Raw genomic sequence first — 26,078 nt, forward strand, 5'->3', positions numbered from 1 at the left:
AAGAACCTTTTGACTAAAATGTTTATTAGTTTCTCATTCTAATTTGGTTTATGTATCAAGCTCTCTGTTTAGTCTGTTTTTGGGAAGGTTACAACTTTGTTGTTCAACATATTGTTTTAGAAATGGAAACAATTAAAGAAATTAAAATTTCAACTTCATTTTGTTGGTTATTTTGTTTAAATTACCTTTAAGAAAAGAAATATGAATATTGTAAACAGAAATTTGATTATTAAATTAGTTTTTAAAAGAGGTAAATTATCTTTACAATTTCACACGGGTTTGATTCAGATTCGGTCTGTTTACACCGACCTCCTGGTGGGGGGTACTCAATTTCCCAGCATTCCCCATAAAGCCCAACCCACCCATGAGTTTGTCTCTACGTCTCAGCTAGTAGTTTGATGCACACAGCGGTTTTTGTGATATAAAGCCCTAGCAACACTCTTCCAGATAGCCTATAGAGAAACATTTGTAAAAGTGTTTTGTGATGTGACATGCGTTCATAACGGAACTGCCTCCGATAATCAACACGCGCACTTCGGCTAAAAACACCAATGCTAACTGCTCTTATTGAGGAAGTGTCGTTAGCTTTAAAGTGAACTAATCCAGCAGTGAATTTATGTTGAATTATTTTTTGTAGTCAGCAGACAGTCTAGTATTTTAAACGATCTGGATTCAAGTTGGATTCGGTCTGTGCACATGCACAGATAAACTGACGCGACTGGTCTTATTTTGATACGCATAAAGCGCGATGACTTGACTTGATGGTGTGTCTGTCTCGCACTCGTCTGTGACCTATTTGAATGGTGACGTCACGCCGTTAATCTTTAATTTCCGAGCACGCTGTGCGCAATAACATTCAGTCGCACCGGTTAGAAGCAGCTGGATTTGAAGTTCGTATCTGAAGCCTGGATCTACCGCTAAAATGGGGTCTAACGGAGACCTCAACGCAAACTCGGAGTGTCTCAGTAGCACTGGAGACCTGGTCCTGGACAAAGCGATCAGTCAGTGGATGACCTGGGATAAGGTGAGAATGCAACTACTTTTTAACATTATCACACTGACATTATGACTGGTTGCCAACCATTGCCACTGGCAACCGGTTTTTGTTAAGTGTTTTCACATTGTTCAGACGTTGTTTGTCTTCGTTTGGCTGTGCATTAATTTTTAAATCGGGCATCTGCTTATGAATGCAATTCATTTTTGTGTCATGACCATAAAATGCAAAGTTAAGAGAGGAAACATCACAATATCACAGTGCATTTCACTGCAATGCAGTACCAACTTGAGTCATGAGCTGTGGTGGTAGATGGTATCAAAATACCATGGTAATTGGATTATATACTGAAACATGTAAATTCTGTGGCTTATGAATTTTAGAAGCATGGTATTTAAATAACATGGTATTTGTATCTAATTCCACCGCTCTACTGTGGTACTACACCAGTACTCTTTTGTAACAGACTTGTCTCCAAAAAGCATGTTATTGTTATCCTTACAAAAAGTGCTGTGGCCGTACCATGACACAGTGCTGATGTGGAATCAGATTTCCAACACTAAAATTGATGGTATGTACACAGTTTTCCAAGATTCTTCCAAAAATGCAATGCTTCTTTGATAGTATGTGCCCAAAAAACAAGGTATCACCATAATACCTTTATTTATATATATATATATATATAAGCACTTGGCCAAAAAGGCTATACTATTACATTAGTAACATATGAGTTGATTGAAGTGCTATGGAGTATCATATAAATACAAATGTGCATTAATTAGCTGAAGTGTCATCCAGTAGGTCATATCCTGTTTCCTGAATGGTGTGACCAACCTCTCTGTCAATCTGTTATTCGAGCATACTGGAGATTTGATGCCAAAAGCGGCTTGTGCTTTAAATATTGAGCCTTCAGAGAATGTAGTACATTATAACAGCTATTTTAGTGCTATTATTAGAAGTTACACATTGTTTTGTATTGATATAAGTACAGTTTGCAGCTCTTTTTTTGCACAGGCAAATTTAATAGTCATATGTCTGGCTGACCTCCTCCTGCAAATGTCAAACTCGGCCTGCACTGGATGACTTGTGCATGTAGTGGTATACTACAGGGCAAGCAGCTGGCAGTTGTAATAAAAAGCCATTAGCTCAGCAAAAATAGACAGAAAGTTGCACATTTCCTTCCGTGATCTGTTTAAATGGTACTTTTACTGATTGTGTACTTTCAGTGCTATTTAGACATTCCTGTGTTCACATATTTGAGTGGCTCAGCTAGCTTACATGTTTGGATTATTTGAAAGCATGTTCAGTCTAGGTCACAGAGATAAGCTTTCAGCAACGGAAAAAAAATAATAATAATAATTTTCCATCCTGACTGTTGGAAAAAAAAAAAAAATCTATGATTAGATGCATTAGCATTAATGACTCATCTATGGTCCTGACATCCTGAAGCAAATGCTGGGTAGAGTGTCTGGTGCTGCCCACTTTTTTCACTTTATATGTGAGGACATTATTGATTTTTGATGTGGTCAATAGCTTGTCATTTGCTATTGCCTGCGGTGTCCTAGAATCCTGTTTGTCCTTAAAAATCCCTTCCAAATTACATATTAATGAGCTTATGCATAAGTTCAAGATGTTTTTTTTTTTTAATTATTATAATTTTTATTTATTTTTATTATTTATTTTTTTTTTCTTTTACTTTACATAATCAGTTGTACCAGACCCATGAGACTTTGGTTAATCTTTGAAACAAATTAAGATTATTTATTTATTTATTTTTAATTAATCAAGGCTCGTAATTGGGACCAATTTAGTGACATATGCTCCCTAAATTTAACGTGTGCGACCTTAAAATATATTTGGGAGCATTTGTGCGAGTGCAAATAATTGATGAGGTGCAACCTGTTTTCATTTCTCTACAAAACATTTGCTAATTACAGCACAGTATGTGCTAGGGGTCTAAGAAAATATCGATACGTGAATATCACGATATTATGTTTGGCTACTGTATCGATTCTCAAAAACTGTTTATTTATTTATTTATTCACATCCAAGATTCGTGGCTTTGTGTTCGGTTTAAACCACAGAATGTATAAAACCCAACCACTAGATGTCAGCGTTAACTCAGAACCTAGACTGACGCGTAGCCAAAGGAGCGTGAGGTGCATCTATAGCGTTAGCATTAGCAAACCCAGCTCACAAGACGATAGAATTATTCCTCCCCAACGGCATACAGAGCTGAAGTGTGCACTCATTTTGGCTTCAACTATAAAGGACCCGACAAGGAGTCGACAAGAGTCAGTTGTTTGCAAAATAGACCATGTTAAAATCCAAAACTTGGGAAACTCATTGAATCTGAGATCTCACTTAACATATACACATAGAATCCTGCAGTCATTTTCCCTTGGATTGCACAAAATAGTGATTTGTGATATAAATGCAAATGAGACTGTATTGATTAAATAAAATAAAGTTGTTTGTAAGGTGGTGTGTTCTTTATGACCATTTTTTCTAAAATGGCATCCTTTTTCTAAAAAAAACCCCCAGGAAATATCGCAATATATCGCCTTTCTTACAGTATCACAATATATCGTATCATAACCCCTGTATTGTGATGCGTATCGTATCGCCAGATACTGGCAATACACAGCCCTAGCATGTGCCTGCTGTGAGCTGCTGATATACTGACCGGTCCACCGTTCTATCACATAACCAATAAAACTACATCTATATTATGTTCTTAAGTTTTTAGGTTAGTTAAATTTTAGGTTGGTTAATATTAGCAATCAATCACTCCCTTTCACGGCGCTCCATTGTCACGTGACGGGGAGCTAGCAGGCAAAATATAAAGCGCTGGGGCCCGTTTCAGTAAGGAGGTTCAAACAACTCAGAGTTAAAACTTGAACTCTGAGTTGACTTTCCCTGAAATGGCAAACTCTTGAGTTTTCAGTTTCAAAACCGCTAAATTGAGTTAGTTCAATCGACTCTGAGTAGGTTGAGTTAAGCGCGTGCACCAAGACTATGAAAAGACATTTTCAATGGAGCTCCGATATTACGAGTCACCATGGCAACAGCACATGACAAAATGATGTCTGCATACTTCTGAGTCAATGCAAGTTTAATTCTTATCACTGTTATAATATCAAACGTGAACTGGAAAAAAAATAAAAAAATAAAAAAATTTAACACGATGCAATAATAAGAGTGTAAATGATTTTATCATTATTAAACTCTCGTTAGGCAATTTTCTTCCACTTTTAGAACATTTTCTTCATTTTTATTGAAAATAAATGCTTTTGTGATGTGATATGTAATGGGAAAAGGGAGAAGAGCGAGCTCAGTGAAAGGCAGATTCGAACCCTGTCAATCGCATCACAAGATAATTCTCCGCTTCCAACATATTACTGCCTTCACTGCAGCCACAAGTATGTGCATCAATTTTAACCTGGTCTGACATTGGTGGGCGGAGTTACTGTAAATTTGCTCTTAGTAATAGACACTCCGACACTTTCTGTTTGCATTAAGATTATTTTTATTACCACACTGGCAGATATTGATAATTTTACTTAAGTAAAATGCACTTAATTCAGATCCCCCAGGAAACCAGACTAAATATCTTATATCATTTTCTTATATGCAAAATCCATTTTGATTTAAGAATTTTTAGATATTTGGATTTGAAATAGGACAAAAAAAAATACTCAGTACGGAAAACACTTGCACTTTAAAAAGGGGGACTGAAAGAAACTGGGTTTACTGAAGAAAACCTGCTCCTGACCAGGTTAGGTTCACAGAGTTAGTTATCATTGTAACTGACTGAGTATAAGTTAACACTCTTTCAGAAACCGGCTTGACTTGCCCTGCTTTCTCGGGTTTGACATACCTCCCATTCCCTCATTTCAGGGTTAACATACTCAGGCTTTTCACTTAACCTCCTTTCTGAAACGGCCCCTGAAGAGAGAAGAGGAAAAGAACCATTACACATACATATGATGCAGTTAAGCAACATTACAGGACCAAGAGTACAGTTTTCCTGAATCTCCTGAATAAAGCATCACGATTGAAAATGATTTCATACAACAGGTCAATTAACTTTAAAAAGTAGTTAAAATTAAATCACTTACATTTTACACGCAATAGTGACTTTTTGTTTCAGCAGCGAAAATAGTACACATATTAACATGCGTTTTCGTCTTTCGGGACGACACTAAATACAGGTGTAAACAGGTTCTAAAATGTTTTGAGCTTATCCACTTTCAGCCACTTCCAGATCCGAAAACACATTTGACTTGACAGATTGTTTTCATGGAGTAAAGCATTCGAACAGCCACAAAAGATGCCTACTCTCCGCCTACTAACCTAACGCGTAAACATTATGGTAAGCTCGCTAGCCTGACAGGATTTAAACTTTGTCAGCTGAAGACCCAAGTTTGGTTTGAAGATCATACTAAGCACAACGTTCTTTCACTATTCCTGATTTCTAACACATACACACAGTGTTCAGTGTGGTCGTGCGGCTGTCGGAGCAGAAATAAAAGCTGATGCTCTGTGTTTTTCCGTCATCTCTGGGCGCGTTAATATGTAAATTGCATGAGCTTATTTTGCCCATTAGATTAAAAACAAAACAAAAAAAACCCCAAAACATTTAATACATTTACCCACCCATAGACCCTCCCCTCAAAGGAATTGGGGCAGAAGTGGTTGAAAGTGGACAAAGTTTGCCTCCAGGTACAAATAAGGCCTAAAAGGTGATAAATTCGTCATAAAGCAAATACATATGAATCAAACAATTTAATCCAAGTTTTGTGAAGAGACATGATCTCTTTATGTGATGAACATAATTAATTTAGGATTTTATTCACACAAATACACAGTGTTTTTTTTTTTTTTTTTTTTTTAAGATCTTTTTAACCTCTGGGCAAAATAAGCTCACGGAATTTACATATTAACGCGCCCAGATGATGGAAAAATGCGCGCACACACACACACACACACACAGAATCTTGTTCACATGCTTGAACAAACATTGGTTTTCATGAATCACACACACGTTCGAGCTTCCATGTTTACCGTATTTAAAATATGTATGTCCGTTATTGTTTAGATATAAATAAAAGCCTAAATTAAATCTGTTCACCATATAAAGCATTTGTAACTCTTTACAAGACTTATTAAACCACTTAAATCATATGGATTTCTATTATGACGCCTTTATGACCTTTTTGTGATTACCTGGTCAAAAACCTCCCAGGTTTCATTGAAAGTATCCTTAAGGCCATAACACACCAAGCCGACGAATTAGTGGCGACGAAAACAAACTGTGGGGTTGGCTCACGTCGGCAGCGTCGGTGTCCAAAGTAGTCCTGCCACACCAAACCGACGCTAAACAGCCGACAGCCAAGCAGCACGTCAGTTCTGCGCCTGTGTGAGATGAAATGCCTTTCCGAAACAGCAGGCGGCAGTAGCTGAGCAGCCAATCAGAATGATCAGATGGCCCGACGGACCGACGAGCTCCAACGCCGATTCAACATTTCGAATCGGCTGAAAAAAGGCTGACGAGGACCAACTTCAGCTAACGGTGCGGAACACACTAAGAAAACTTAGTCGGCCGACGAAGAAAAACTGCCCGACGGCCGACCGTCGGCTTGGTGTGTTCCTGCCTTAAGCCGCGGTCACACTAGACTTTGAACGTGCGAAATTTCTTCAGATGGTATAACGGTCGTGATATGACGTCACTGTCTACAGCGTCTCTTTTATAAACATGAATTCAACACACAACTTAAAGTAATACATTAAAAATGTAAAAATATAGAACCTACTCAACTTTACTGCAAAAATATAATTCTTTTAATTCAGCCAAGAGGTCATGCCATGACGAATCGATCTTCTACTGGTCGCACGTCTTCATGTGATGCGAATTCGCAGGTCAGAGTTCACCAAACTTGAACTTTGGAACGCAGCGAAATGCAAAATTTTTCGCACGAGCTTGCGTTTCCGGTCTGACGCATTTGCATGCGTTTGAATGGAAGTCAATGGAACGAAAAGTGCAGTGTGACCGCCCCTTTAATTTGTATTTAGAAGATGAACCAAAGTCTTATGGGTTTGGAAAGTAAGGGTAAGGGTTAGTAAATGATGACATAATTGTCATTTTCGGGTGAACTGACCCTTTCAAAAACTTATATGAATTTAAATTGACAACATTAGTTTTTGTAGAATCCTCAGACACGGGAACAGATCGAGTCTCTGGTGCGAGAGGGGCGTGTGGTGGAGCTGAGGAGGAGGTTGTGCTCCAGAATGACGTTTGGAACGGCTGGCTTGAGAGCCCCGATGGGAGCGGGGTTTGCTCGCATCAATGACCTTACTGTCATCCAGTCTACACAGGTAAGTCCAGGTGAACAGTATGCAGTTGAGATCTCAACAGGTGTTCCTTCTCATGTGAAAAACAAAACAACCAAGGCATAATGCTTTAAATGTGGTGAGTGCTTGTTTACATGAAGAGTGAAGTAAAAACACACCATTTGCATTCTTCAGTGCACGATACAAGTCATCTTTACAAATCTTTTTCTCTTCTGACCAGTGTAATCAGTCTCTCAATATATATATTTTTTTCCTCTTTTTGAAAGTCATAGGATTGCTGTTGTGGATTTGTTTTTTTTCTTTTGCTATTGGGGGAAAATGAGAATGCAAAAAAATTATATTTGTTGTAGGTTCCATTTCACCTAGGCATGTGATGGTATCAAATTTTCATGTTGAGATTCATTGCTGAAGCTTTTATCGCGGTATACGGGATTATCACGATATTGAAATAAGTAGCAAAAAAGTGTTGTTATAGTATAACAGGTTTAAGAACTCTTTGTAATAAAAAAAACCCCTGAATGATTAAATATAATAATACAATACACAAAAATATACATATATATATATATATATATATATATAATATATAATTTTTCAAACCGATTTAATGCATTAACTAAGATTACATTACAGAGCTACATTTGTTACAGAAAGTATTACTTTTTGTTAATGTTAGTTAAGAAATACAACTGATCATTGTTAGTTTTATCTCAGGTCCATTAAATAAGTTCTTTTGATTTTATTTTAGTAATGTTATTAAACAGTAAGAAATTAACATTAACTAAGAATAATTAATGCTTTATAAGTATTTTTCATTGTCAGTTTGGTAATAATGAGTTAACATGTTAACTAATGAAGCCGTATGTCTCAGAGTTTTACTGAACAATAACAAATAATCAGAATATTTCTAATCATTAGGGCATGTTGTAGTCCAGATTAAAATATAAAAATGTTTAAGTCTGAAAATAAATAGCCTATTAAGTCTTTAAGTATTAACTATTTGGTGCTGTGATGAATATTGAGACAAAAAAAATGAAAGGCTGTTTGAAGCATTTTAAAGACATTAGCACAGTTGCTTTTTTTGCGTTGTTTCTGGGGTAACCACTGCATTTCTGCTGTTCCATTAGCACCCTCTGCTGTCAGAGAGTGAACGTGCACTTTCATTCAGCATGTCTCCTTCACTCGTTCCGCCATGTGCTTCTCCTGCACGATGGGCTTGTTTACATCTGAGCACATGTCCCTTTGACGCAGAATAAAGCAGTGTTGTGCATTTTATACGGTTTTATATCGTGATATAACGCATTACCGAATATCGGCACTATAAAAATGTATGACTATGATGACTTCTGCATCACCTGAATGTATTTTAGATTTCCTATCTTATGTTAAGTTGAAATGTTTTATATAATAACTTAAATTTTATGGATGATATTGACTTTTGTGTTTGCAATGTAAATAGCCATGATGTTAACATCGTGTAAAAACTTAATAAATAAACAAACAAACAAACAATGATGACTTCAGCTTCTGAGAACCCCAGAGATGTAAGGTCCATATCAACAGTGACCAAGTCCAAATTTATCTGGAAAACTTCTTATGGACATAAACTCAAAAGCTCAAGTCTTATCGGTTGATGTTTATTTGACAGGTATTCGGCCATACTTGGTCCATTCTGTTTTTAAATTGTTTAAATTAAGTCTATTTTTTTCATTATTGTTGTAGGGAATGTACAAATATTTATCCAAATATTTCCCTGACCTGAAAACAAGAGGGCTGGTGATTGGTTATGACACTCGTGCCCAAGCAAGCAGTGGCTGCACCAGTGAACGGTAACAATCTCTAATTCTTTATAACTGTCTACATGCAATTTCACAGTGTTTATAGTCTGGCATATTTCATACCTGCATCAACAAAATAGCTTTCTCCCATGTTTTTTCTTAAATATTTTCCTAGGCTAGAATTTTACCTATTGATTTGCATAAACTTTTGCTGCACATTCAAGTAGAGATTCAGAACTAGATGGCATATGTACAGTAATGCCAAACCTATATAGTATGGTAGGTGACATTTTATTCAGTTTTTTTGTCCATTTTCAGTTAAAGGTATAGTTCATGCAAAACATGTAAATTCTGAATCATGATCTTCACCTGCCCTAATGCGATTTTAAAATTGTATTCTTTTCTGTGGATCACAAACGGACAAATTTACAGATTGTAAGCTAGATAAGTACTTAAGAGCTAATATATTTTTGTATTGTTGGGAGAACTTCGTTGGAGTTGAACATGGGCGGATGTAGAAGTAGATGTCTTGTTTTGCTAGTAATTTTATGCAAAATTTTATGCAAAATGAACCAGCAAAACTGCCTGTTGTGGGACAAGAGAAACCTTCTTCTCTTCCTGCACTGAACAATAGTACTGCATTCAGGCACATGTTGAGCACATTCATCACCTGCATTCTTCATGCACTGAAGGCACATTTCAGTCATTAGTCATTAGTCATTAAAATAGTTAGAGGTTACTGTGAAAATGTTTCACTTAGCCACCCTGCGTAATATGTTCTGTAATTTCTGTGATAAAGTAATATATTAATATAATATTAATATTGATGTACCAATTGCTATAACCAGATTAGACATAAGACATGAATTTTGGATCATATGAACATAAACATTTTATAAGGGGCCAAGCTCAGAGGGTGCGATGGTACCTATTGTATCTGTTAGTTATCATCTTAGCCCACAGAACCGTATGGTAAAAAGTTTGGCACACAGATACAGCAATCTTGGAGTCTCTAACTCGATCCCTTTAGCACCACCGACTGTCCAAAGTTGCACTTACCGTAAGGGCCAGAAACAAAATCCAGTTACACCATGTGATGTCATTTTCTGTCTTTAATTTTTCTGCCATTTTGAATTTTCCAAAAAACCTACTTTTTCAAACTAATTCTAGAGGGTTCTTCTGATTTTTCACAAAAATTGGATTAGATCTTCTTCAGACCATGGTGGCAAAAAGTTATTAATAGCTTTTTGACCAAACCGTTCACAAATTTGATGGCACGGTGCTAAGCTGATTCTGAGGCTGTAACTCTGCAACACTTTGGCATCTTGACACCAAACTTTGTATGTGTCTCTGTCCCCACACACTGACCACACATCAATTTAGTAAGAGCGCCACCTATTGGTTCAAAGTTCTAAGCAATTAAATCAAATTACTAGTAGTTATATTATTGATTTTCTAGCCGTTTTGCTTAAAATAATTTAAAAACATGTCTTTAATTACGCATTGTTGCAGTATGAAAACTCCTCATTATTCCTCATTTGTGCTTGGCCCCTTAATTGCTGCTTGCAGCTATATTTCATTATATTTGTCTGTCTATATATATATAAATAACATTTCCCATCCTTTGGTTCATCTGCAGGCTGGCAAGGTTGACTGCAGCTGTTATGCTTTGTAAAGATATCCCTGTCTATTTGTTCTCTACATATGTGCCTACCCCATTTGTGGTAAGAAAATGTTATTGATAGATTTTTTTTTTTTTTTTTTTAATGAATTACATTTATATAACCGTTGTTGTTTTGTCTGTCTTGGGAATGACTTTTAAGAGCAATGGTAATAAAGAAAATAGGTTATCTTGAGTCCTGTGAATTGTGTTTCCATCTTTGTCCTCCAGCCGTATGCTGTGATGAAGTATGGAGCTGCAGCTGGAGTCATGATCACTGCGTCTCATAACAGAAAAGAGGACAATGGGTACAAGGTGAGTAGCTGTTAATGAATTCATTTATTAAGATAAATTGCTTAGAGTTTTCAGTTATTTCAGACCAATTCTACTAAAAATAGAAATAGCAATTGTGAGAGTGTTACATCTCTACTAACCCCTTTGTTGCCTGCCCATCACTCTCTTGGCTGGTGCGAATCTAAATTGACTAACATTTATATGAGCAGTTATACAATAACACAATCAGCGGTGATCAGATTCGCAAATCACCCTCGTGCGTGTTCTATAATGAGGTGAACAAACTTGATGTTACTACAAATGTGATGAAGCATGAACACAAATCATACAATATACATTTAAACACATTTATATCAATATTAGTCCATAAAATGGTTATACAATTAATACAATATACTTTTATCATGGAGCACTCACTCACCGCAGCCATTCACTCTCTCGGCTGGTGTGAATCTAAATGACCCTACCGGAAATAGTTCATTCTATGGGTGGAATGTGCAGTGTAAATGTGGCTCTTATAAGTTCAAAAAGTAAAGCTGTTAGGACAAAGGAAGTATATATTATCAGACATGTCCTTCTCTTTTTGTAAAATTCTTATTAATATAAAATCAAAAGGAGTCCTTTGATCCTTTTTAATATTGCATTTTACTATTTGTGAACAGTTTGTGTGGTGGGAAAAACAATGAGAAATTTTGATTCCACTTATTAGTTAATTTAAATTAGTGTGCATTTAAATGTTATTTTTAAACTGTTCAAGCGCAAGATGACTTCTTTCATATCGTCTTGAATGGACAAATATGCACAAAATTATTTCAAAATATCCTTGTAAACTCAGCGGGTTTTGCCTTAAAGGTGCCCTAGAACCAGTTTTTACAAGATGTAATATAGGTCTAAGGTGTCCCCTGAATGTGTCTGTGAAGTTTCAGCTCAAAATACCCCATAGATTTTTTTTAAATTAATTTTTTTAACTGCCCATTTTGAAGCATCATTAAATATGCTCAGATTAAGCGTGTGCGGCCCCTTTAAATCCTTGCGCTCTCTGCCCCCTGAGCTCTTTACTATAATACAGTGCATTTACAAAGTTCACACAGCTAATATAACCCTCAAATGGATCTTTACCAAATGTTCATCATGCATTGGATCATGTGAGTATTGTATTTGGATGTTTACATTTGATTCTGAATGAGTTTGAGGCTGTGCTACGTGGCTAATGGCTAATGCTACACTGTTGGAGAGATTTATAAAGAATGAAGTTGTGTTTATGAATTATACAGACTGCAAGTGTTTAAAAATGAAAATAGCGACGGCTCTTGTCTCTGTGAATACAGTAAGAAACGATGGTTAACCACATTTAACAGTACATTAGCAACATGCTAACGAAACATTTAGACAATTTACAAATTTCACTAAAAATATATCATGGATGATAACTTTAAGGAATAATCTATATTTTATTCATAATGTGAAGACCATGAAGTGTTATTTTACATTTAAGTACATTCTATTTAAATGTCTGTACTAGACCTACATGAGAAACTTTATATAAAAAAATATTTTTTTTTGTTCTTATTTTATTACTGACTCTACTTGTGTCTAATTATGTTTGGACATTTATATTAGTTAGTCTAGGTGTTTTTGTTGTGGTATTCATATTCAGTGAACTGCGAACAGGTGCGCGTGCCAGAAGGGTGCATGGAAATATTAACGCGAAGGGCCTTGCATCACCAGTGTAGACCACAATCAGAAGCTGAAAGCACGCCTGGCCACGGCAATTTACCTGACTGAATTTGGTGAGTGATGGCAGGGCTCGACAGTAAGGCAGTTAGAGTAGTGTGTGCGCATATTAAAGTGTACGCTTTCACTGCGTGATTTAGTCTATTAAAATGCCCCCAAAATTCAAGATAAGGGGCAAAAATGCCCCTGTATATATTTCATATATAATTTAATAAAGTTAATCAATATTACACAAAGAGTGCCGTTTTTCTCCAAATATTAGCATGATTACAAATGTGACATTGATTTTATTCAGCATACAGTTTAATGAACAAGAACTTAATATCAAGTGACTTACATTTTAGACACCAAATTGTCTGTTTCACTGTATTTCACCAACGAAAATAGTTCCAAAGTCCACCGAATTGTTTTGCGTCTCTGAGCAACACTTCCTGAATGAATCAGCCGCTTGAATGAATCAGTTGAATCGCAATGATTCGCTCATTAAGTGATTCGCTGCCACCTACTGGCGGGTTTAATTTCACATTTAAAGTGTCTTCATTTGTTTTCAAATTTCAAATAGCAGTATTTAACGTGTTATATTTTGAACATTAAAAACATTTTTATGCATCTGTAACTGCTCTTGATTAACTTTAATAAAGTTATCTATTTTATAGTTATACATTAGATTACAATTTCTGTACCTGAAAATCTTCTGTTTAAACCTACATGAAAAACTTGAAAAGCACCATTTATTTAATTTATGTTTGTTCTGTTGTATTTATTTGTGCTATTACTAGTACTTTAATTATTTGTTACTGTTTTACTACTTACTGTTTATTTATCTAACAATATTTAAAATATTTAATCTAGTAGCTTTTGGTGTCATAACCTTATTTATTGAGGTTAAATGTATCGAAAACAATGAAAACAATAACTATGCTTATTTTATAGGCCCATTTTCTTGCCTTCTTACTTTTATTAATTTTTTTTGTTGTGGGGCCCTGAAAATTTCGGCGGGGCAAATAAAAATTTGAACCACTGGCCCAACTGGGCCAGCAGAAAAAATCCTTAGCGTTGAGTCCTGGATGGTTTCAATAATTTTAATATTTTCTGGTATATCTAAGTTAAGTTACCCAGGAGCTCTGTTGACATAGACTTAGCTAACGTTAGCTACAGCTTGATGAATTGAGTCATTGAACACAGTAGGAGAGAACCAACGTTAGCCAGCTAGCTAAAGCTCCAGTGGAAAATTATTAGCTAATGCTACCGTTTTTGAGGAGTTAGATTTTGAGGTGAGAGGACTGACAAGGCAGAAGGTAAAGTGGTCCACTGTTCTAATAAGTAGACCTGCCAACCTGTACGCAATTTGCTTAGCGGATATGCATTTTGACTTCAAAGTATGCTGGTACGATTTGTCACTCTAAACTACGCAAAAACCTGGTGACGCCTCTGTGCACGCGCAGTCCTCAAATCAAGCAACAGCAAAAGAAGAAGAGTTCAACCAATCATAGCGCTAGGTTCTTCCCCCAAATATACTGTAAATGTTAGACCCAGTGACAGGCTGGCATGAAATGGCTTGCATAATACTTAGTAAGGAGGCCATAATAATTTTTGACTCATGGCTGAAGTTAAGTTTCTCCAGCTCTGTCCAGGTTGGCAAAAAAGCATCTCAAAATGCATTAGATTGGTGCTTTAAAATATGGAATATTTAAATTTTTCTTCCGGGGGAGCATGCCCCCGGACCCTCCTAGAGGCATAATATCCTTCTCACCTTTTTCACCCCTGACCCGTTTTCATGCCTGTATTCAGCTGCAATGAAATGTTTTGCAAAAAGACAGAGTGATTCAACCTTGTGGTTTTTCTGTAGGTTTACTGGCACAACGGTGCACAGATCTCCTCACCACACGATAAGGAGATCTTGCATTGCATCGAGGAAAGTACCGAACCATGGACTGAATCCTGGAACATGGGCCTAGTTGAGAGCAGCCTGTTAAGGAGAGACCCGCTGGAGGACGTCTGCCGCTGGTACATGGAAGAGCTAAACACTGTCTGCTTCCACAGGTGCAGTCTCTCACCTGTACAAAGAGTGTACTGTTGCTGTTTTTAAACTGTAAAAATAAAGCGCCAGGATAAACCGAAGAGTGTTTTTCGTAGCGATGATATAGATGAACCGTTTTTGGTTTCCTAAAAAACTTCTGTGAATTGTTCTTGGAAGTATCTTTTGGTGCCATAAAGAAATATGAAATTTAGTGTGAAGAACCTTTTATATTCTTTAGAACATTTTATTCTTCACGAAGAACATTTGGTGCAATTTGAAGGTTCTTCACACCCTGACAAAGAATCTTATATTTTTTCTACTTTTTTTTTTTTTTTTATTATTATTTGAAATTCTTTTGAATTATTTTTAATAAGTCCTAATAGAGGTGCACTTTTTATTTTTCTGCAGTCAGTTGATATTTTGAAATATTTACAAATAAGCATACCATATGCTTATTTGTATATATTTCAGAATATCAATTTTATTAGATGACACCAATAAAAGTAAAATTTTCGCAATTCCATTTTACCTCAATGGCATATCACAATTTTCTACAGCACTGCAAAAACCAATTTGCTAATTTTCTTATTTATTTACATAGTTAAATATTAGTACTAATTTACAATAAGGTTCATTAGTTAACATTAGTTAATGACATTGTTTGAACTAATTATGAACTGCACTTCTACAGCATTTATTAATCTTTGCTGTTAATGTTAATTAACATTTACTAATACATTAAAATCAAGAGTTGTATTTGTTAACATTAGTTAATGCACTGTGAAGTAATATAAGCAAACTATGAACAGCTGTATTTTTATTAACTAACGTTAACAAAGATTAACAAATACTCTAAAAGATGTATTGTTCATGGCTAGTTCATGTTAGTTAATAGATTAATGTTAACTAATGAACCTTATTGTAAAGAGTTACCATATTAATACATTGGATTTAATACTTTCTGTAACACTTTAGGGTCTAATTCTCAATAGCAACTAGTTTCTTATTAGCATGCATGCTACTAGGATATTGGCTGTTTATTAATACTTATAAAGCACATATTAATGCCTTATTCTTCATGACTGTATTCTACATCCCATAATCCTACAAAATTCCTAAACTTAACTACATTGCTAATTATTAATAAGCACTAATTGGGAGTTTAGTTTAAAAAGGATTAGTTCACTTTCAAAGGTCAAAATTACAGATTCAGTGCAGCTTCAAAGCGTTCTACACGATCTCAGACAAGAATAAGGGTCTTATCTAGAGAAACCATTGTTCATTTTCTAAAAAAATAAAAAAAATTTGTTTTAACCATAAATGCTCATCTTGAACTAGCTCTCTTCTTCTTCTTCTCTATTATAATTCCAGCAGTGTAGACACTGATGTAAGTGTATTACTGCCCTCCACAGGTTAAAGTTAAATTCTCATGTACAATATGCAAGTGTAAGTATATAACATTTAGTTCAAACTTTAACCTGTGGAGGGCAGTAATACACTTAACAGTGTCTACACTGCTGGAATTCAGAACTAGTTCAAGATGAGCATTTATTGTTAAAACTTAAATTTTTTTTTTTTTTTTTTTTATAAAATGAGCAATGGTTTCTCTAGATAAAACCCTTATTCTAAACCCTTAAGCTGCAATGAAACTAATTTTGACCTTAAACTGTTTGGGCTGCAGTGAAGTCCACTATATGGAGAATAATCCTGGAATGTTTTCATCAAAAACCTTAATTTCTTTTCTACTGAAGAAAGAAAGACATGAACATCTTGGATAACATGGGGGTGAGTAAATTATCAGGAAATTTAAATTTGAAAGTGAACTAATCCTTTAAGGCAAAAGTCATAGTGAGAAATGGACCCTAAACTAAAGTGAGATCATACTTTCAAATTAAACGATCACGTTACTTTAAGTATTTCTTAATTAAACAATTATTGCTAAGTATTGCTAAATATTCAAGTAATTATTCAAGGTAACGAAATAAAGGTGCAGTAAGCAATTTCTGAAGCAATAGAAATAGCAAGTGTGAGAGTGTTACAACTCTACTAACTCCTTTTGTTGCCTGCCCATTTTTTTATTTTTATTTTTTTTTATAATTACACATTTTTAAGCCTAGTGTAACGGGGCTGTCTCTGTGTTGTGTAAAAGTCAGGTATGTTTGGTAGGTTCAAATATAAACAGTGTTTCTCAGAAATTGCTAACTGCACCATTAAGAGCAGTGAGAGCTTTTATCTTTTTTTGTCAGTATGTTTGTTTGGTTAATAATACAAAAGAAAAAACAAATGTATCCCAGTTCCCAGTATAAACCAAAAACAAACATTTGACAAACTTTCTTTAAAGTTGGCATGAAACGGAAGTTGTGATGGTAAATAAAAAATAAATAAATAAAAAAATGTGGGGCAGAATTTGATTTTGTCCATGGAGAATTGATTAGATGGCTGTGGTTTGCTATTGGTTGATCTCATGTGAGTGACAGGTTTTTTTTTTTTTTTTTCTCTCATTGCAGAGAACTTAATGCAAAGTCTCCCCTGAAGTTTGTGCATTCATCTTTCCATGGTGTTGGTCACAACTTTGTCCAGAGAGCTTTTCAGCAGTTTGGCTTCCCACCCCCTATCCCTGTTCCAGAACAGAAAGATCCAGATCCAGAATTTTCCACTGTCACTTGTCCTAACCCAGAGGAAGGAGAATCTGTCTTAGTAAGATTGATTGATTTCTTTTTTTTTTTTTTTTTCTTTCTTTCTTTCTTTCTTTCTTTCTTTCTTTCTTTCTTTCTTTCTTTCTTTCTTTCTTTCTTTCTTAATTTAGAGTCATTTCAGGGTTTTTCCTTCATTGAAAATGATTTGGCGGCTGCCAAAATGAAGTTTTGTTCCGCCAAAGCCTTATTTGATCAGTTATTGATAGCTATTTATTAGTGATAAGGATGACGAGCAGAGCTCCTCCCTCGTGCGCGTGAACTCTCTCTGTCTTCAAAGTAAGCACTGTCTTTGCTCTCTCTCTACCTCGCACATAATAATCCAAATCAACTGACACAATGCTAAAAGTTCAGAAGACAGAATCACGAGGCGTATTTGGAGAATGTTTTCCTGAATAACCGCTGGGTGTGAATAGTGCTCAAAAGAACGTCACCTCATCTTCTCTGACAGGCCCCCTGCACATGCAGCTGACATAAACCACACTTTCAGTAAACAAAAAGACAATTCTATCCAGTGATTAAAGTATTTTCTGTGTTGACTAATCTTTTGCGATGTCCTAATAACAGTCGCGATTCGCACGCAACGCGTCAACGTCCGATTCGTGACCTAATGACTCATTTGAACAGATTCATTTTATTGATGGTTAAAACAACTGATCTGCCCACACGGTCTATAATGAATCATTTACTCGATCAACTCTGAAATGAGAACATAAGTGTGCTTACCTCATTTAGCAAGAGTGGTTAGTAAAATTAGCCTTAATAATCCACAATATTTTCAGGTTATTTAAATAACAATGTGCAGTAAATTAAGCTTACTTATAAAACCAGTTGGTTTAGATTGGAGTGAAACCAGAACAAAGCAAGCTACTGCTACATTATTAATTAATGTAACTTTTTTTAATGCTACTTTTTAATTATTATTAATTATTAATATTATTATACATACCAAAATAATTTTCAGGTCTAGTAAAGAAGCATCTTCTCTTACAAAGCTAGGAAATCACAGATTTTTTTGCAAAGAGGGCAAGAAAGAATTACAGTGAGTGACGGGTACTTTATTGTCAGTATCAGGCCCGCAGATCATGTGGGTACGTTACTTTTTACTGTTTGTGTGGATGACCATGCCCGTCACCACCGAATACCATTTTTGACCCTGTATATAACTTTATATTAAGTTACATAATTTAAAAATGGATACACAATGTATTTAACCCTTTCAAGCTATTCAGGGGTGTTTTTGACCCCAAATTATGTTGATCCAAAAGACTTTGTAATGCTGTCAACACTTTGTAAATCAATCAATCAATCAATCAATTAACGGGAATAATTGTAAAATCAGCCAAACTGCACAATCAACACAAACATAAAGTGGTGACACCACAAGATGGTGAACAGTCCAAGTTGAACTTCAAGAGAACATCATCCAAGATGGAGAACAGTGCATAATACTAATTTACCATTTGGACATAACTATTGAGTTGTGTTTCAGGAGCTGTCCCTTCGTTTGGCTGAGAGAGAAAAGGCTTGCATTGTTGTGGCCACAGACCCTGATGCTGATCGCTTGGCTGTTGCAGAGCAGAATGACAAGTAGTTTATCATTAATACCCTCAACAGTAAAAAGTAGTATCATTTCTACTTGACAGCAGTTGTTCTGAACTCTTGAGTCAAGTGGCTCATAAGTAGTATTCTATGGTTTTTATGGACAGTTGCAGTTGGAAAGTGTTCACGGGAAATGAGTTGGCTGCATTGCTTGGCTGGTGGATGCTGTATAACTGGAAGGAAGCACATCCTGACCCAGCAGACACTGAGAGAGTATACATGCTGGCCACCACGGTTTCTTCTAAAATACTTAATGCCTTTGCACGCATAGAAGGCTTTCATTTTGAGGTTAGTTCAAGTCTCAATTTGAAGTATTGTATTATGCCAAGGCTTAAAATATCTTAAGTGCTTTATTATTCTTAAATAGAGCCTAAATGATTGGTTTGGATGCTCATATAAGGACTGCTTCCTTAAATTTAAAAGGCAGCTATACTTTTTTATGTATAAAGACCCAGTAAAATATGTGTAAAAATATTATTTGGAAATTCTGTTTTTCTCTGAACATTTCCATGGACCCCCTAGCACTTTTTGTTTTGCTCCCCTTCATCCTAGGAAACATTGCCTGGCTTCAAATGGATTGGAAATAGAATCCATGAATTAACAAAAGCAGGAAAGGAGGTCATTTTTTCCTTTGAAGAATCCATTGGTAAGTGTGATTACCTGCAGACACACAAAGTTCAAGCAATGCTGTCATCAGCATGTTTGTTTATTCTTTAAATTAGTGCGATTGTTCATCCAAAAATAAAAGGTTCGTCATCATTTACTCATCTTGTTCCAAACCTGTTTTTCTTTCTTGGAACATAAAAAGGGCTTTTCACACGGTGTCAAACCTGTGCAGTGTGAAACTATGCAGTGTTGAAATGTAATTATGACTTGATGCTTGGCAACAGACAGCCAATCAGGTGCTTCATATTCACACATTTTGGACAGTCACGGAAACACTGTGCATTATAAACAGTAGTTTTAGCGTTTGGGGGAAAAATATTGAATGGTGATGGAAAACGGGTCAATTGGAGTAGAGAAGAGACCGCTTCATTCTGACCTTTTTATAGTAGGAAAATTTGCAATAGTACTGTCGGCAATATATTATAGGAAGATGCACAACGCTAGAGCCTTAATTTAAATGTCGCATTCAGCATTTGACCAATCGATGGCACTGACACCACAAATATGCAAATAAGGAAGTTAACTCAGAGTTTAGGAATGTACAGTGTGTATATTTATAAATATACAGGAATAATAGTTAACCCTCAGTAAATTATGAGTGAATTTTGTGAAATATGAAGCAAGATTTAGGGGGTTTAGGGGTCCATACAATTAAAGTCAGTGGGGTCCAGTATTGTTTTAAAGCCCATTGACTTTGTGTGGACAAAACAATTGAAATATTTTTCAAAAATTTTCTTTTGTGTTCTACAGAACAAATCTAAACTGAAATTCCCACTTTTTTTATAATCTAATCCAGTGGTTCCCAAACTGGGGTACAAAATGCTGAGTAGTTAATTTTAATTCTACCTTAAAATAATACTACAACCGTATAATACTAAATGTATTTCTAACTGCCAAAATGCCATAAATCCAGTACATTTAATGAAATCATTTGCAGTCAAAAATGACTGTATCCACAGAAGCAGCATGCATATGATAGATTGCGTGCAGAATCTGCTGCCTTAAATTGCGATAAATTACTGTCGTTCTCGACAATGCACCTTTGTAAAAGTGGGGATTTAGCACTTAAATCGAAATGAATCCATTATCTGTTTCCATATTTGTTCTTCATGCGATTAAGACTTTAAAACTTTCTCCGATACAAAACATACCTTGTGTGAGTTCTTGTATTTAATGATGATAATGAGCAAGAATGAAATTGTTCCCAAATATCCACATGACTGCAAACGTGACATTATTATAGTACAACAGGTCAAAAAACGAATTATATTGTCAGTATTTTGCAATGAAATAATAGTTCTAATGAAAACCACAGCAGAACTACAACACGTCTGTTTCGCGAACAATTCTGCGGCTTTTAACGAATCCTGAGTCAATGATTCAATGATTAATTCACAGCCACTTGCTTCGTTACTGAATGAATGACTCGACGACTCACTCATTAAAACAGTGACTTGCTGCCACCTACTGGTGGTTTTAATTTAATATTTAAAGTTTTACTTAGATTTACCATCATTGCATATTCTCTGTTAAACATTTTTAAATTAAAACATTATTTATTTTATAAAGGTAAAAATATGCACTGGAAAATCAATTTAGCGGGCAAATATTGTCCCTTAATGGTAAAGGTGTGACTGCAGTCGAAGTGACAGAGGGGGTACGCAGAAGGATGGTAATCCCTTCAGGGGGTACTCCAAGCTAAAAAGTTTGGGAACCACTGATCTAATCGATTCACAAAGGATAAAGTCTGATCCTTTTTTAGGGCTTATTTAAGCTTCCTTTGTCTTTTTGAAATATGTCACACAATGGGTTGTGAACGCCATTCATGTTGCTTAATTTAAAAGGGCTTGTATTTTGTTCAAAACAATACTATATGGAATAATAATGTTCTGTCTCATCTTTTATTTTGATGCCAGGGTTTTTGTGTGGGAACATGGTTCTTGATAAGGATGGAGTCAGTACAGCGGCTGTTGTGGCTGAGATGGCTGCTTATCTACACACCAAAAACCTTTCTTTGAACCAACAACTATGCAACATCTATGAAATGTGAGCATCTATTCTGCTACTTTTTTTTTTTTTTTTAAGTACTTATTAGTTATTAAAGATTTCAAAGAACTGAAATATTTTAGTGTTATACTGTACCATTGCTTTCACATTTTACTTTGATCATATGTGTTGATTTTTTTTTTTTTTTTCTTCACTGTTGTACTGCAGATATGGCTATCACATTTCCAGAACATCCTATGTCCTCTGCAATGACCCACCCACTATTTATAGAATATTTAGCCGTCTGCGCAACTTCGGAGGCCTGGGTGTATACCCAGGATTATGTGGTGATTACTGCATCACACACATCAGAGATGTGACCACTGGTTATGACAGCAGTCAGCCTGACAAAAAATGTGTATGTCATAGCAGATCTCCTGAATCTTTCTTGATTTTAGGTCAATGACAAACCGTTTGATTGGAATATGTTTCCCCCCCCCCCTCCTTTTAGGTCCTTCCATTGACAAAAAATAGCCAAATGGTTACATTCACATTTCAGAACGGCATTGTTGCCACACTTAGGACCAGCGGGACTGAGCCAAAGATCAAGTACTACACAGAATTCTGCGCACAACCAGGAGAACGGTTTGTATTTTCTATTAGAAGTTTTAAAATGGATAATATTTTTGGTTTATTTCAATAGTCCACTTGACACATTAGAATATTTGTCATAAGGCAGTCTGCTTAATAACACTTTATTTGTATGTTCTCCCAACAGACATTTTAATGACTATAAGTAATTTTGCAAGTACATGTCTGCTAGGAGTGCAGTTGTTGTAGTTGATCCGTGATCCATAAAGACAGGTCCCAAAGTTCACCACGCATGTGATTTGCAGATTAACTACAACATTTCACCATCATAGAGTGAAAGTTTCTGATTTCAATGTGTTTTGTCTTGCCACTTTACAAGTGCAGCGTTTTAGACAGTGTGCGAACATCGAATTGATTCCTCTTTCACGTGTCCTTGCACTTGAATAGACACATACATACAGAGTTATGTCAAAATACCCATCCCGGTGTTCTCTTGAACACAGTCGGTTTACGTCTTAAGTGAACGCAAACAGTCGAGAAAAATCGGATGTGTATCAGTATATTGGATCTGTGCATTCGGTCTTAAAGTAACAGCAGCCTGTAAATACCTGCTGTTGTCTATGTCAATGTCCGCACATAGTATACCTTCATCAAATATGTTCACTTCAAATCTGCTAAATCCCAGCATCAGCCCATTCAGAAATACTGGTTCATTGGCAGAAACTGCTAAACGCCACTTCCCTTTGTCAGCAAAAGCCTCTAAGTCCACAGAAGAACCAATCAGAAGACGCAAATCAAATCATATGATTTCAGGATGAATGATGAGCTGACTTTCAATTGCACAGCTGCAAGATTTTATTTTATTTATTAGATTTTATTTTGTCCATCATTACAGTGGCAATGACAGGATTTCACGAGTAGCAAGTAAACACAACAGTGTTCCTTTGGCTGCTGTAAAACTGACAGAAATAGATGTTTTGCTATGTCTTGAAGTGACATTTTTCAAAATAAGGCATTTCAATAACTGACTAATAACCTTTTCATTGCCATTAAAGTGAAATTACTGAACCTAAACATAGGAGCCTGTTATAATGCTCATTTAAAAGAAAACAGGTCAGATGGACTTAAAGGTTTTTGCATCTGAACTCTTCAATTGTACCTTTGTTTTATTCTATTTATCTGTGCTTGTAATTTTATTTGTTCTTTTGCTGTGTTATCGAAGTACTTAAAGTGTGCTTTATATAATAAAAAATGAAAAGTAGAGTTACAGACTTAAGGCTGGTCACAGACTTGAAGATTTTATGATCTGGGGGGTGAGGCCTGATTTGAGGCTTCTCGCAACTGACTTTTCTGACAAAAAAATCCTTAGTTGTGTAGTGCAATTTATGATTATTTTACTGCTCCCGATCATGTCGTAGCCAGCATGATCCCAGTTTGCAAATATCAAACATGTTTGATCACACGAGTCATCAATCAATGTGGAAATTTTACTACATTCGACAGGTGTGTGGTTTTGTGGTCCGGACGAATCTTATAGTGTGTGATTTCGGAAGATTATAATGCTAAAAATAGGTTGAAATTGCCCTTATGTCTGTGGTCTCCCACAGTTTTAAAATCGGTTAAGATTTGAAAATCGTCTAGTATGTGGCCTGTATTACCTGATATTCTCTGTTCTTAAACATATAGGTGAAAAATCCAATTTTATGAATGCATTTGATCTGTTTATTTATTTATTTTTAAATTTTATTGCAGCGACATCTCTTGTCTGGAGGAGGAGTTGAGAAAAGTGACCACTGCTCTAGTTGAAGAGTTTCTTGAGCCTGACAAGAACAACCTTCTTCGCAGATCAGTATAGCTTTATTTAACTTGTGGTAAGATCATTGTCCTCATGGGAATCTCATGTAAACCAGTCCAAAAGGCCTGTCACTGTACCGTCCTGTGAATGTCATTGTATTACTGTGAAATAATTTGAAGCATTAACACTTCATGGCTCTCAAAAAAAAAAAAAAAAAAAAAGTAAGTATGAATGCTTATTTATTGTAGTGTTTAATATGACAAAAAATATTGTCATGATCATTTTCTTTTCTTTTTTCCTTATCACAATTGAATGTGTCTTGCTCAGAGAAGTGAAATTACAAGGCTTTGATTTTATTTCCATAACATTTTTCAAGAAACCCAAACTTTGAGTGCCACATTGTTGCCATTACTTCTGTTGTATTAATCCCACCTGTTTTGACCTGTTGTTTGCTGGTGTCCACATTATATTACATGTATTATTTTAACCCATGATCTGCTCGTTGTTGTAAGAGGTTTTGCTGAGAGTTGCTGCTGCTACCTTTTTAAAGCTCTTTGAACATGTGTATTTGTGTTTTTCTCTCATAAACCTGTGTCGTATTATATAATAATGTGTTGATGCTCACATATGTGTTGCAACGTTTGTTGATGCTCACACGCTTTATGTATTGTTATATGCGTTGATAATCAGGAGGCAAGCAGGACAGCATCTTGTTGCTTCCCTGACTTCTGCTGGTTTTGTCATGCTGGAAACGCACAGAGTAAATGTACTGAATGAAAGAATCTGTGTTTTGTATTTGAAACTTTTGATTTCTGCTGTACATAGTTTGATGGGCATATTTGACTTTTGTGGGTTATATACACAATGTGCAAGTTGCAGTAAGTCATACAAGTGCCATTGCCTTGCAAGCAAGACAAGCAAGGCATTGGACTCTACTGATAGATTAAGAACTGGAGAAGGATAATTATTCACTCCCTAAACAAGAACTTTCAAAACAGTTCAGAAAAGAAAAGTTGGTCACGTTTCGGTTTTATTTCCTAACAGTTCTCCATCACATTTCTTTGTACAAATTTTTCTTCATTTTTCCAAAGGATCTTAAACTACTTTATTTATTTTGTTGTTCTATAACTATGCACTCTGATAGTTATTTCTGCCATACATTTGTTTTTGCCCACCATGAATTAGATTTATCCTGGTCTCAATTAATATTGAGTTGGTGCCATTTAAAGGGTTAGTTCTCCCCTAATAATTATGTCATTAATTACTCACCCTCATGTCTTTCTACACCCATAAGACCTTTGTTCATCTTCAGAACACAAATTAAGATATTTTTGATAAAATCCGATGGCTCAGTGAGGCCTGCATTGACAGCAAGATAATTAACTTTCAGTGCCCAGAAAGTTACTAAAGACGTATTTAAAACAGTTCATGTGACTGCAGTAGTTCAACCTTAATATTATAAAGTAATAAGAATACTTATTGTGCGCAAAATAAAAAAAATAAAAATAACGACTTAAACGATATCTAGTGATGGGAGATTTCAAAACACTGCTTCATGAAGCTTCAAAGCTTTACGAATCATTTGTTTCGAGTCGGTGATTTGAAGCAGTGATTTCAGTAAATGAGGTTTTGTTACATCATAAGTGTTTCAAAATTTCAGTAGTTCGCCACTGGGGGGCTTGACTTTGGCAGTTTGATACACACTCCGAACCACTGATTCGAAACAAAAGATCGTAAAGCTTAGAAGCTTAATGAAGCAGTGATTTTGAAATTGCCCATCACTAGATATTGTTGAATAAAGTTTCTTTTTTTGGTGCACAAAAAATATTCTCGTCACTTCATAACATTAAGTTTGAACCACTGTAGTCACATGAACTGTTTTAAATACGTCTTTAGTAGCTCTCTGGGTGT

General features: G+C 35.6%; 1 protein-coding gene across 3 annotated transcripts; it reads left to right on the forward strand.

The window, feature by feature from the left end:
- Window positions 1-396: 396 nt before the first annotated feature.
- On the forward strand, window positions 397-25,568 carry pgm2l1 (phosphoglucomutase 2-like 1). 3 transcript variants are annotated; one of them, XR_010892214.1, is made up of 14 exons: window positions 397-1,024; window positions 7,205-7,372; window positions 9,071-9,177; window positions 10,766-10,850; window positions 11,018-11,101; window positions 14,664-14,857; window positions 17,342-17,531; window positions 19,020-19,117; window positions 19,237-19,417; window positions 19,682-19,775; window positions 21,712-21,841; window positions 22,010-22,128; window positions 22,293-22,426; window positions 24,125-25,568. XR_010892214.1 is itself a non-coding variant. In XM_067366016.1 (14 exons), exons 1-14 carry the CDS (start codon window positions 923-925, stop codon window positions 24,225-24,227), a joined length of 1,860 nt encoding a protein of 619 aa, XP_067222117.1. In that variant the 5' UTR covers window positions 397-922; the 3' UTR covers window positions 24,228-25,568. The 3 variants fall into 3 exon arrangements, 2 of the variants coding, with proteins under 2 accessions (XP_067222117.1, XP_067222118.1); XM_067366016.1 differs by having other exon boundaries at window positions 22,010-22,199; XM_067366017.1 differs by having other exon boundaries at window positions 934-1,024; window positions 7,196-7,372; window positions 22,010-22,199.
- Window positions 25,569-26,078: the final 510 nt, after the last annotated feature.

The sequence above is a fragment of the Chanodichthys erythropterus genome, chromosome 17, assembly GCF_024489055.1.
Source record: "Chanodichthys erythropterus isolate Z2021 chromosome 17, ASM2448905v1, whole genome shotgun sequence".
NCBI lineage: Eukaryota > Metazoa > Chordata > Actinopteri > Cypriniformes > Xenocyprididae > Chanodichthys > Chanodichthys erythropterus.